The sequence below is a fragment of the Chionomys nivalis genome, chromosome 26 (genome assembly GCF_950005125.1).
Source record: "Chionomys nivalis chromosome 26, mChiNiv1.1, whole genome shotgun sequence".
Taxonomy (NCBI): domain Eukaryota; kingdom Metazoa; phylum Chordata; class Mammalia; order Rodentia; family Cricetidae; genus Chionomys; species Chionomys nivalis.
This window is the reverse complement of record NC_080111.1, coordinates 119,728-132,933: the sequence shown is the minus strand read 5'-3', so window position 1 is coordinate 132,933 and position 13,206 is coordinate 119,728. Positions and strand designations below refer to the sequence as shown.

At 38.0% G+C, this 13,206-nt stretch overlaps 1 protein-coding gene across 3 annotated transcripts in view; it reads left to right on the top strand.

Annotated features, from left to right (window-relative positions):
- The window catches only part of Carf (calcium responsive transcription factor), a 37,940-nt gene that overhangs the window by 1,020 nt on the left and 23,714 nt on the right, over positions 1-13,206 (top strand). For 2 of the 3 annotated variants that reach the window (XM_057758520.1, XM_057758518.1), the window contains exons 2-7: positions 3,381-3,544; positions 5,023-5,125; positions 7,145-7,263; positions 8,746-8,952; positions 9,543-9,663; positions 10,825-10,954. In XM_057758520.1, coding sequence (XP_057614503.1) covers positions 7,189-7,263; positions 8,746-8,952; positions 9,543-9,663; positions 10,825-10,954 — 533 coding nt within the window. In that variant the 5' untranslated portion in view covers positions 3,381-3,544; positions 5,023-5,125; positions 7,145-7,188. The remainder of the gene's footprint in view (positions 1-3,380; positions 3,545-5,022; positions 5,126-7,144; positions 7,264-8,745; positions 8,953-9,542; positions 9,664-10,824; positions 10,955-13,206) is intronic. The other variant, XM_057758519.1, reaches the window with a different exon arrangement.

Below are 13,206 nucleotides of genomic sequence, written 5' to 3'. Positions count from 1 at the left end.
GAGCTAGCAGTCCAAGTTTTAAATAGAAACGTCACTGACGTAGGTGGAGGCATAAAATGAGAAAACCTCTGCCCAAGCTCCAGAAAGAAATCACTTTGATAAGTTTGGGCTAGCTAATAGCAGTGTGACCCTTTACACGTGAGCCATTACAGTGTTGAGGATTTACAGTAAATAAGCTGCGACAGCTGAAACTTGAAATTCCTAACTTGAAGTGTGATTATTGAATTCTTACTGATAGCATATGATTGATTAATTAGCTTTTTAAACGTTTTTTAATTTGCACTTTATCAAGTTACCAATAGTTAAAAGTCAATATTTTTTATTTTAATTTGAATGGAGCTATGATTAGGAAGATGCAGAACCTGAATTACTCAAGAAAAGACATCAATTTGCAAAGCAGAAATCTTGGATTCACTAAAAGATGTTTTTATTTGGCTAAGATGTTTAGTTAAGGAAACACTAGTTGTTAGTTTTGCAAAATTCAGAATATCCAGCATGATTTCTTTCCTTCCAACAGTAACTTAGGTGTCTTCATTGTATCCAGGCAGTGCTTGGGATAGCATCACTAATGCTTTTGTGTCTTGGTTTCCTAAAAGTTTAGTTAATATCAACTGAAAACCTTTGGGATTCATTTACTGTGGTCCTCATGAAGACTCACTGTTATCTGGAGGACCCCCAACAGGGAAACATTTCTTTTTGTTTCAATCTTTTGTTTTGAGACAGGGTCTCAGTCTATGTAGTCAGGATGGATTTGAATTCACTGTGTTTTCCATGATTCTCTTTGAACTTGAGATCCCCCTGCCCCTACTTCCTGAATACTAGAATTATATATACCTGCTACCACACTTGGCTGTTGTTTGTTTTGAACCTGAATCTAAAGTTCTGGAATTAATCTCAGGGTTTTATGTGTTCCAGGCAAGCACTCTACTCCTAGCTATATCGTAGCCCAAGTTATGGGTTCTTAGGAGAATTACCGTAGTTCCCTTTTATTCATAGTTTTGTGTTCCCCAGTCTCAGTTACCTGCTGTCAATATTAAATGGAAATCCTTGAAATAACTCATGAGTTTTAGATTGCATGTCTTTCTCAGTAAGTAACATAATGTCTTGCACTGTGCTATCAGGGATATCATGTCCAGGGACAGTATCCACTCTACTGCCCACTTGTTGGTAATAGTAACCTTTTTGGTTATTAAGTCAGTATCACAGTCTGTGTTTCAGTAAGTGCAAAAGTGATGACAGAGGCAGCTCACATGTGCCAAAGAGAAGTTTTAAAGTGTTCTACGTCAAATGATGGAATTTTTAATTTGGGAAGAAAAGCTGTAGGCTAGTTTAGTAACATCTACAATCAACAAGCTATTTCAGAGACCACATCTCTCTCTCTGCTTAATTATAAAATCATTCGTTTGTGCTCGCTCTAGGAATCCTGGTTCCAGGTATTCTCATGGGCTCAGCTTGTGCCCCCCAAGGATAAGAGGGTGGGCACCACTGTGTTTGGCTTACCCTTAAACAGATAATAAAGTCACTTTGGAATCTGTGTAAAATTAAATTAAATTAAGCTCTCAAAGAGCAAGGAAATAAAAAGGTGTGTGTGTGTGTGTGTGTGTGTGTGCAGGACAAGAGCTGTAGAAATCACAATTATAGGTAAAAGTGGTAAACATGATCCTTAACTTTTCTACTAAAAAGTAAAATGTTTAAGTTGGAGCTGCCTGCCTCTGCCTCTTCAATACTGAGATTAAAGACATGCACCATCACACCTGGTTTAGGATATTGGTTTTAAAGGATATGTTTTAATCCAGAAAGGTTAGGGGAGCAATACAAGATTAATGGTGACAGTTTTCCAGGAAGTACACCTGAGAAATTACCCTTAAAGTCTTGGACACATAAACTTGCTGTTGATCAAAGTCGAACATTCATATCCCAAGTAATAACATTTATAAAGAAACATCCGTGTCTGGACTAGTCTCTAGCCTTCTGCCATGCATTTACCATGTGTAAACAGTCAAACAGCTGTTAGAAAGTGAAAACACAGAAGCAGTAAGTTTCTTCCAAACCTTTATTTTCTTTAAAAATTGATTTTTTAGTTGTTTGTATATGTATGTGTCTTTTTTTTTTTTTTTTTTTTTAAATATTTATTTATTTATTATGTATACAATATTCTGTCTGTGTGTATGCCCGAAGGCCAGAAGAGGGCGCCAGACCTCTTTACAGATGGTTGTGAGCCACCATGTGGTTGCTGGGAATTGAACTCAGGACCTTTGGAAGAGCAGGCAATGCTCTTAACCACTGAGCCATCTCTCCAGCCCTATGTATGTGTCTTGTTTGTGGTTTATACACTTGAGTACAGACCCACAGAGGCCAGAGGAAGGTGTGGCATCCCCTGGAGCTAGAGTTGCGGGTATTGGGAGCCACTTCACATGGGTGTTGGGAACTGAACCCTGGTCCTCTGCAAAAGCAGTATGTGTTCTTAACTACTGAACAATCTCTCCAGCCTGGAAACCTGTACTTTTGGTACAGAATAAAATCCACTTCTGTAAAGTGATAGGAACATCCTAGAAGGCCATTTCCCAGAAAAAGAAAAGCAAGCTCTCCAAAATTTACTAAAAATAGACTCCATGGGGGCTGGAGAGATGGCTCAGTGGTTAAGAGCATTGCCTGCTCTTCCAAAGGTCCTGAGTTCAATTCCCAGCAACCACATGGTGGCTCACAACCATCTGTAAAGAGGTCTGGCGTCCTCTTCTGGCCTTCAGTCATACAGACAGAATATTGTATACATAATAAATAAATAAATATTTAAAAATAGACTCCATCATTTAAAAAACAATGTATTTTTACTTAATGTGCACTGGTGTTTTTTTGTGTGTACGTTTGTATGACACAAACATGAGCCACCATGTGGATACTAGGAATTGAACCCAAGGCCCCTGGAAGAGCAGCCAGTGCTCTTAACTGCTGAGCCATCTCTCTAACCCGCAAAGATTCTACCTTTAATGCTTCTTTCTTTTCCCTAGTCCTGGTACTTCCTGCTTACAAGTCAGCTGTAGGATTGGAGGTTGTAGGTATAGAAACTTTTTATTTTCAGCTCGTGGCTTCCAAAGATGCTCTACTGGTAATTACTTTCATTGAGGGGAAAAAATACAAAAATCTTTGTTTCAGTGATACTTATAGACTGTTGGGCCTAAAATAAATGTCTAATTGTAGATAAGAAAGCAGGACAAAGGTTAAGTTGTCTCTTATAGGACATAAGTGGTGTTAGACTTTAGCTCTTTCAACTGAGCAGAATAATGTTAGCCTGTCAATAAACAAAACGTATGCCATGAAATTTAGTAGTTTTATTTGTGTGTAGAAGAGTAAAATATACATTGACTATTATTTCCTTGCAGAGAACATGCTACTGTGAAGACATAATTACAGTTTTCACGTGAACAAAGCTAGCACTATTGTAATTTAGTGCCCCAAAGGAAGACTGTCAGTGACTATAAAAGGACATTTCTGAGGCTAACAGAATGTAGGAACCCGAACTTGAAACCTGAGCCACTGCCTGAAGGTAATAACTTTTTAAACTTTTTTTTCCCAATTCATTAGTTGTCTTTTTGTTTTTTAATTTTCATGTTTTAACAGTATAAATTACCAAATCCATCCACTGTTCCCGTCCCCTTCCCTCCATTCCAGCTTCTCACCCCCTGGTCACTTTCAACTTCATGTGCCTTTTTTTTTTTTAACCCACTGGGTCATCTCAGTGCTTCCAGTGTGTACACGGGTCATTAGTGCAGGGCTATCCACTGGAGCCTGAGTAACCTCTCAAGGTCGAATCCCTGAGGAAAGTAATTGTCCCTCCTCCCACAGGAGCCATCAGCTGCCAGCTATCCCCAGTTGGGGTGGAACTTCATGACTCTCACTTCTTTCTGGTTCTGTCGTATGCATGCAGTCATAGATGCTGTGAATTGATATATCTGACAGAGGGCTGGTATCCGGAATATACAAATGACTCAAAAAGTAAACACCAGAAAATAAACCTCAAACAATACAATTAAACTATCTTGGAGTTGAACTAAACAGAGCTCACAAGGGAAAAAAATTACTAAGAATTTTTTTTTAATGTTCAACAAGCATCTTGAGCTATCAGGAAGATTCAAATTAAAACTACTATGAGATTCTTTTTTTTTTTTTTTTTCCGAGACAGGGTTTCTCTGTGGTTTTGGAGCCTGTCCTGGAACTAGCTCTTGTAGACCAGGCTGGTCTCGAACTCACAGAGATCCGCCTGCCTCTGCCTCCCGAGTGCTGGGATTAAAGGCGTGCGCCACCACCGCCCGGCTAACTACTATGAGATTCTATATTACTCTTGTTAGAATGGCTGAAGTCAAGCAAATGCTGGCAGAGATACATGAAAAGGAGAAAGATTATTTGTTTATTGATATTATTTGTCTGAAGTTAAAATCATTGAAAAATGAGTGTCTGTTGCTTAAAGATTTAAGAACACTCTTTGAGTTCTTTGAAACCTAATAGGTACAAGGAAGAGTTTTAGATGGATGAAGGGAGATATCAGCCATGTTTTATCAATATGCAGAAGCTGGAATAAGAATATCTGTTCTATCTGTGACCACAATGACCTTAACGTGGGTACCAGAAACTCTTAAGTTGAAAATGGTTCCAAGGAATCAACTAAGTGCTCTTAATTGTTTAGCTGTTTTTTAGCCCAATTTTAGAGATTTTAATATTTAAATTTTTCATTTATTTACTGATTTATTTAGTGTGATCATGCATGTGTGTGTGCACACATGTGCATGCTGTGCTTATTCAAACATACACCACCACATGTGGAGGCCAGAGAAGAGCTTGCAGGACTTGGCTCTCTCCTTCCACCATCTGGGTTCCAGGATTCAAATATGAACCATGAGGCTTGGCAGCAAGCACCTTTACCCACTGAGCCATCTCCTAAGTCCAATCAGAGCAGAGTTTGTTCACTGTGATTATATTTGGGTGTTTTCCATTCATATGCATAATTATGGTTTACTTTTCATTTAGGCATGGTGAGACCAACAGATGAAGAGAAGATAATCTGTTATTCACACTTCTCAAAAGGAGCGGGCATGCTGTACCCCAGAGACCCACACAGTGTGACACCGAGGTTGGTTGCAGGAACACATGGGTGCAGAAGACTGCAGAAGAAACTTGCTCGTGGTTTTTGAGAGAAAAAAATGGGCAAAGAAGCCTAAGCAGACTAAGCTGGCTTGAGATCAGGAAGTTTGAACAAACTTATTGGACTACAACTTGTATTGTATTGTACTGTATTGGTCTTAGGGAAGTTAAAGCTGGGAGTGCTGTCCCAGAGGGTCAGAGAGCCTATCATGAAGCTAGCTGCTGGAGCCTAGTATTTGGACTTGTTTTCATAGGGAGATTAGTTTTGCAAGAGCATCTTTTATATCTCTAGTCCTTCCCTGGTCAGTGAGAATCCAAAGATGCCAAAGGGTCATAACAAAAGCTAGAAAACATGATTAATATAAAATTGGAAATAGTTTTAAATTTTCTTCCTTTGTGCTCTTTCCTTATAGAATGAATTAGGAGCAATCCCTCTCTAGTCTCAAAGAGCTGATGCAAGATTATAGTTGCTTGGTTTCTAAAAATGTCCTTATAAAATGTCTTGCCTTGATACTCATTTTGTGGGAAGATTTTTCACTTCCAATGTTTTTAAACACTTATAGGACTGTTCAACCTTTATAATTCTGGAATTTATTTTGGTAAGTTCTCTTTTTTTCTAGGAACTTCCCATAATATCTTCACCTTAATGTCGACTTTAGTTAGTCCCTTTTTTATTCCTGATATTAATTTGATTTGTTTTTTCCCTATTCTTTAAAAAAAAATAATTATTGGGCGCGCGGTGGTGGCGCACGCCTTTAATCCCAGCACTCGGGAGGCAGAGGCAGGCGGATCTAAGAGCTAGTTCCAGGACAGGCTCCAAAACCACAGAGAAACCCTGTCTTGAAAAACCAAAAAATAAATAAATAAATAATAATAATTATTATTATTAATTAATTAATTTGCTTTTTCGAGGCAGAGTCCCTCAATATAAAAGATCTGACTGTCCTGGAACTTTATTTGTAAGTCAAGTTGGTCTCAAACTCACAGAAATCTGCCTTTCTTGCCTCCCTAGTGCTGGGATTAAAGGTGTACACCATCACCACCTGGCAAAAAATGCTTATTTTTCAATTATATGTATATGGGTGTTTTGGCTACATCTATACATGTATATTATGTTCATGCTTGGTGCCTATGGAGGTCAGAAAAGGGCGTTGCATCACCTGGAACTGGAGCTACAGGCAGTTTACACCTGTGCCCTAAGACTCTGATGTTCATGCCGACTCACGGCCAGTACTTGAAGATCTGGATCTCTAATTATTCGGAGTAGTATTGGTTTTTATTGTTTGTTGTTTTTGTTTTTGGTACAGGGTCACATATAGCTGAATGTGGCCTTGAATTAATTATGTACTTGAAGCTGATCATGGACCTATCTGTCTCAGCTTCACAAATACTGAGATTATAGGTTTACACCACAATTTCTGGCTGGAATAGAGTTCTAAGTATATCTGTAAACAAGTGTGCTTGGGGTTTTGTTTTTCCTTGTTTTCATGTTTGATGGCTTGATTTGAGGTAGTATGATGAAGTCTTGCTTTGTGATAGTGGCTTTGCCAGTTTGGTTCCAGATTCTATCCAGTTTTTATAAGTTACTAAGGGAAATTTCAAAATAATAGCAGTTGTATAGCGACACAAAGCCATTTGTGAGCGCTTGCATTGTCGTCTCCAGGCTGACCTTGTTTTATGTGTAGCTCTGTCTGACTGTACTCCTTTCTCTCAGACTTAGAATGTGACATAACTTTATATCACAAATTCAATTTTAATGATCAATATAGAGTGTAATTAAGAACAGAATGAGGGAACTATGTAATCCTAACATTTTATTTGCCTTAAATATATTATGGTGCCTTGGCAAGTCAATTAATAAAAACAGTAATTTCCTATCTATAGAATGGAAATTATTTTGCCTATATTATGTAAGGTACCATGGTTATGGAAGACGAAAGATTTATTTAGGATTAACACCCCCATAAAAATGTTAGTACTACAGTTGACCAGATGTTTATTCTTTCAGCTGTTAACTAATAGGAGAAAAATGAGCCTGAATATGAAGCCAGCATGGAACAGCGGCGTTTGTTAGGAGCCAGCTGTAGCGATGGGAAAGAGTCGGAAAGAGGAGCTCAGGAATCCGAGGTAGGGATCCAACTGCAAGGGTTTCTGGTCTTAAGAAGAACACCATGCATTTAACAACTTTTCATGCTTGAAGATAGTCTTTTACTCAGTGATACAAGATTTTTAATACACCAGAGATGGTGGTACACACTTGTTTTCCAGGCATCCAGGATGCACAGCACAGGGCCAAGAGTTGAAGGTCAGGCCTGGGGTGCATATTTGAGACTCTGTTTCAAAAAGGTTTTGATACATATCTCTCATATATTTAATTTTTAATATAGAATTTTCAAATAATGCTTAGATATAACCATAATTTTTTTGTACTCTCTCTTTATATATATTGAATTATATTTAACCATTTCCATATGCATTCCTGGGAAAATAAAAAGTTAAAACATATGGAAGTCAATGCTTTCACTCAAGACAGTGGTTCTCAACCTGAGGGTCATAGCCCTGTTTGGAGTTGAGTGACCCTTTCGATAGAGGTCAGCTAAGACCATCCAAAACCACAGATATTTATGATTCATAACAGTAGCTAAATTACAGTGATGATGTAGCACTGAAAATAATTTTATTGTTGGGGTTCACCATAACAGGAGGAATGGTATTAAAGGGCCGCAGATTTAGGAAGGTTGAGAACCACTGCCTTAAGAAATACTTTGGGCTGCAATGTAGCTCAGTGGTAAATTCTTACCTAGCATGTAGAAGGTCCTGTGTTCAATACCCATTACTAAGAATACCCAAACTCTGCAGTCATAGTGGTGGTCCTGGATTCAATATCCATCACTAAGAATACCCAAACTCTGCAGGCATAGCGGTGGCCCTGGTTCAATACCCATCACTAATAATACCCAAACTCTGCAGGCATAGCGGTGCACATCTTTAATATCAGCACTCAGGAGGCAGAGGCAGGCAGGTGTTTGGGTTTGAAGCCACACATGGTCTACGTATCTCCATAAGAGCTAGGATTATATAGAGAGACCCTGTCTAAAAACAAAATAAGAACTCTTGTAGTAAAATGAATAATGAACTGAAATATAAATGTCCTATGTTTATTATACACAGTCTTTTTTTTTTTTTTTTATGTTTTTCGAGACAGGGTTTTTCTGTGGTTTTGGAGCCTGTCCTGGAACTAGCTCTTGTAGACCAGGCTGGTCTCGAACTCACAGAGATCCACCTGCCTCTGCCTCCCAAGTGCTGGGATTAAAGGCGTGCACCACCACCGCCCGGCCTATACACAGTCTTTTTAAAAACTGTAAAAATAGACTGAGTAGTGGTGGCACACACCTTTAAACCCAGCACTAGGGAGGCAGAGAACTGTGAGTTTGAGGCCAGCCTGGTCCACAGAGCAAGTTCCATGGCCAGGGTGGTTACACAGAGAAAGCCTGTTTCAAAAAATCAAAAACAAAACAACAATGACAACAAAAAAACCTTTGTAAGAATATGGTATATTTTTCAAAGACATTGTCATTTTTTAATTAATTATTTTTGACTTTTCAAAAGCATATAACCTGTATGGACTCTGGGGATCCTTCCTTTGGACAGAATGAGCCCCCTACCATTTTGCCTGTTACTGCTGAAACAGATGATCCCCTCACATCACAGGATCTGCCAGAGACACTGACTGGTACACAGGCCCTCTGTGTAGAGCAGTTCCATCTTTTAGACCCAAATGGGCAGCCTCTTCAATATGACCTCCACTCACAAATGGTGAGTATATTTTATAGCTAATGAGTGTTATGGTATTTAACAATATCTATTAATCATATTAAATGACCTTAGTTTCTTGATACTAGTAACTTATACTTTATATAGAAAATATTCTTTCTATGACCTTTTTAAAAATATGGGTATTTTTGCTTTTAGGAGTGCAAAGACTACAAATAGTATTTAAAGCAGTCCTTACTCTTGTGTCAGGCACACTGGTGTTTGAGAGGAGCTGGGTGTGGTCTATAGCTAGTGCTTAGATACTAAAGTCTGCTTGTAAGTTACTTTTTGTTTTTGAGACAAGATTTTGTATAGCCCAAGCTGTCTTTACCCTCTCTGTGTTATTAAACTTCATGCATGTGCTATCATGATTAAGATCATAGGTGCTTAAGACCATAGGCGATAGTCAAACTGATTGATTTGAATCTTAGCTTCAGCACTTGTCCACTATGGGACCTTTGGAGAAATTGGCAGTCTCAGTGCTGTGTCTGTGGAGTGAAGTAATAAGGCCATCCTAGAAGTAGGTGTCCACTTCAATAACCTAGTAGCCCTGGTAAATCAGAATGGCATATCCTTTCTTTAATGTCTCCAAGACGGTCACTACCAGCCCTTCAGAAAATGGACAGGTACTTCATGTAATCCCACCTACCCAGACAGAAATGGCACAGGTGACCATACCACGGGAGCCGCTGGTGGATGCGACTAGTCCCCAAGGTGAGTCAGTATGGGATGATGGGATGGGAGCAGGAACTGACCGTGCTTTAAAGATTAGGGTGATAGTCTAGAAAATTTCCTATGAATGTCCATATTAAAGTTCATCTCTTTAGGTAACATTGTGAATTAAGTAATGTGGTTTTTTTTTTTTTTTTTTTTTTTTTTTGCCCCCAAAAATCTTAAGTTTGTGTTTGAACTCCTGTCTAGGTTAACTGTCTATTTGATTTTTGGAATTCTGTGAAGCTGGTTGACTCTTGCTTCCTCCCAAATAACCAGTGAGCATAAGATAAATTCTTCTTAATTATAGAAACAACAATGAAACTGCAACAATAGCACAGATATAGTACCTAGCGACAGGAGATTTTTATATTTGTATTTTATTTTATTGATATTTTTTTGCTAGCTTTGTGACCCATTCTTTTTTAGTCTGTTATTTGACTCTTCTCCTTCTCCCCCATTCCTTTGTTTCACATTAAGAAGAGAATCAGCCAGCCTGGTCTACAAGAGCTAGTTCCAGGACAGGCTCCAAAACCACAGAGAAACCCTGTCTCGAAAAACAAAACAAAACAAAAAACAAAAAAAAAAAAACAAAAAAGAAGAGAATCAGGCTTCCATTCACCCGTTTTGTTTTTTGCCCGTTTGATAGTATCCCTATTAATTTTTTTCCTTCCCTTTGCAATATAGTTGAATCTCTTTTTAACGTCATTGCTACACTGTTTTGTTGCTCTTTTATACATAGTTCTTTTTGACTTTATGATTTGTTGTCTTTATTAATAGTCATTAAAAGTTAAAACAAAAACATGGTTTACAGGAACATTATAAACAATGTACAAGTAAGTTTTTGTTTTTGCATTACATGTTAAACTCTTTAATATAACAATTATTTCGGCTATTTCAAAATCATAACTGTTAAATATAAGTATAAAAAGTTAACTACAAAATTTCATAGTCATGCAATTTAGATTGCATTTTAATATTTTAAATAAAATGCAATTTAAAAGTAATTAAGTTTATCAGTGACAGTCTCAATAAATTAAAGTTTTGTTTTTTTTTTTAACTTCAGAACAAGTCTTTTTTTTTCTATTTAAGTGATTTAATTTTAGTTAGGTAATCTTCATAATGTTATTCAAGATACTGATGTTTCTTATTTTTGTTGTTAAGATGCCTCTGAAGAGAAACCCACTGACAGAAGCTTACCAACTGTAAGAGCAGATACTCTAGAAGCCAGTGCCAGTAACTGTATTCTTCGTTCACAAGCATCCCTTGTGCTACCCAAAAAGTCAGGGACCAGGTGAGTCATGGGAAAGAGGAGCTTGTCTTTGGGGTCATGATGGAAGTCTGTTTTTAAGTGATCATATCTAAAGCTGGCAGACAATAGAAAACATCAGAAGTCCACAGAGAGGATGCACTCACCACATGTGTCTCCTTTAGTTTAGTTTAGTGCATCTTGGCAAGGACAGATTCCTGTTTTTTTTTTTTTTTTTGAGAAATGTTAAATGTCAATAGTACGTTTCAGAATAAAGACATTCATTCTAGTTCCTAAGATTTTTAAATGGTTTTACAGCGTTTATATAGATATAATTCCTATATGGTAAAGTGTTTGCAATTTTTTTATTAGCATTGTGTGTGTGTGTGTGTGTGTGTGTGTGTGTGTGTGTGTGTTAGTTCTGGAAATTGAGCACAGGGTCTTGGGCATGCTAGGCAAATATTTTCCACACAGTTACAAAAGCATAGCCTGTCTTTTGCTAACTTCTACTTGGTTTTATCTTTTTTCCTAAAAATAACATTTTTCATGATGATTCTAGGAAAATATTGATAATATTCCTATTAATTTTCTTCCTTCCATTTGCAAAACTTCTTGTTTTTTGAATTTATTTTAATTCTATGTGTATAGGTGTTTAGCCTGTATGTCTGTGCACCATATGTGCAGTGCCCTTGGAGGCCAGAAGAGGGCATTAGGTCCCTGGGACTGGAGTTACAGTTGTTTTTAAATTTATTTTTATTTTATGTGAATTGGTGTTTTGCCTGCATGTATGTCTGTGAAGGGTGTTGGATCCCCTGGAACAGGAGTTATTGACAGTTGTGAGCTGCCATGTGGATACTGGGAATAGAATCTGTGTTCCCTGAAAGAAGAGTCAGAGCTCTTAACTGCTGAACCATTTCTCCAGCCCCTCCCTTGAAGTATCATTTTATGTGTTTATATTGCTTTAATTGTTCTATGAAAATATTTTGGCTGGGCGGTGGTCTTGCATGCCTTTAATCCCAGCATTTGGGAGGGAGAGGCAGGCTGATCTCTGTAAGTTAGAGGCCAGCCTGGACAGGGTCCAAAGCTACAGAAAAATCGTGTCTTGAAAAACAAAACAAACAAACAAACAAAACAAACAACAAATAAAAAAACCAAAAAAAAAAAAGAAAGAAAATATGTGAACCATTTGTTTATAGTTTTGGCTTTTTTCAATCATGTCTAGGAATTTTTTCTTTCTTGATTTCTTCAATGACCCAGTCATCATTCAACAATGTATTGCTTAATCTCCATGAGTTCGTATATTTTCTGAAGTTTCTATTGCTGTTAATTTCTTGCTTTATGCCAGGCAGTTGTAGGGCACACCTTTAATCCAAGCACTGGGCGGTAGCAGAGGCGGAAGGATCTCTGTGAGTTCAAGGCCAGCCTGGCCTACAGAGGGAGTTCCAGGATAGCTGGGGCTAAACAGAGAAACTCTTTTTTAAAAAACTAAAATATTGAATAATAATTATAACAATTCTGGATTTATTCATCATAATCAGCAAGAATACAGGATGTTGTTTCAACTTTCCTGCATTTGTTGAGACTTGCTTTGTGTTTTAATGCATGAGCTATTTTAGAGACAGTTCCATGGGTTGTTGAGAAGAGCGTGTATTCTCCCTTGTTTGGGCAGAATGTTTTGTAGCTGTCAGTCAGGCCCATCAGTTAGTTTGGTCTGTAATGATGTTTAATTTCAGTGTTTCTTTATTCATTTTTTGTGCAGTTGAGTTGTCCAATAGTGAGGGTGGGGTGTTGCACTCACACACTACTACTGTTTGGTGGTTATCTGTGATTTAAAATCTGTAATTTAAAAATTTTGTAGTATTTGTTTTACAAAACTGGATGAGCCTATATTTGGTGGACATGATGCTTTGAGAAAGGTCATCCATGGTTCATTTTTTCTAACACAGTGGTCCCCATTAGTGTCCCTGTCTGTGGAGATCATAGGACTTTGCAGGAAGAAGTAGTCACTGGGGGCATGTGTGGAGGGTTTGGAACCTTGCCCCGCTTCCTGCTGTCTGTCTCTGCTTCCTGTGTGACTTCTCTGCCATGAGGGACTCTCTCTCTCTGGAACTGTAAGTCAAAGTAAACCCTTTCTTCTATCATTTGCTAAGGTGAGTATAGTTATCACAATGGGCAGTATAGACAAAGTCATGCCCATAATGGCCTGACCCATAATGTGCAGCACAGGCAAAATGATCTTTGTGGTGGCATGACTTGTGTGGACCTTCGGTACTAGCTAAATAGTCATGGTGTTTCCA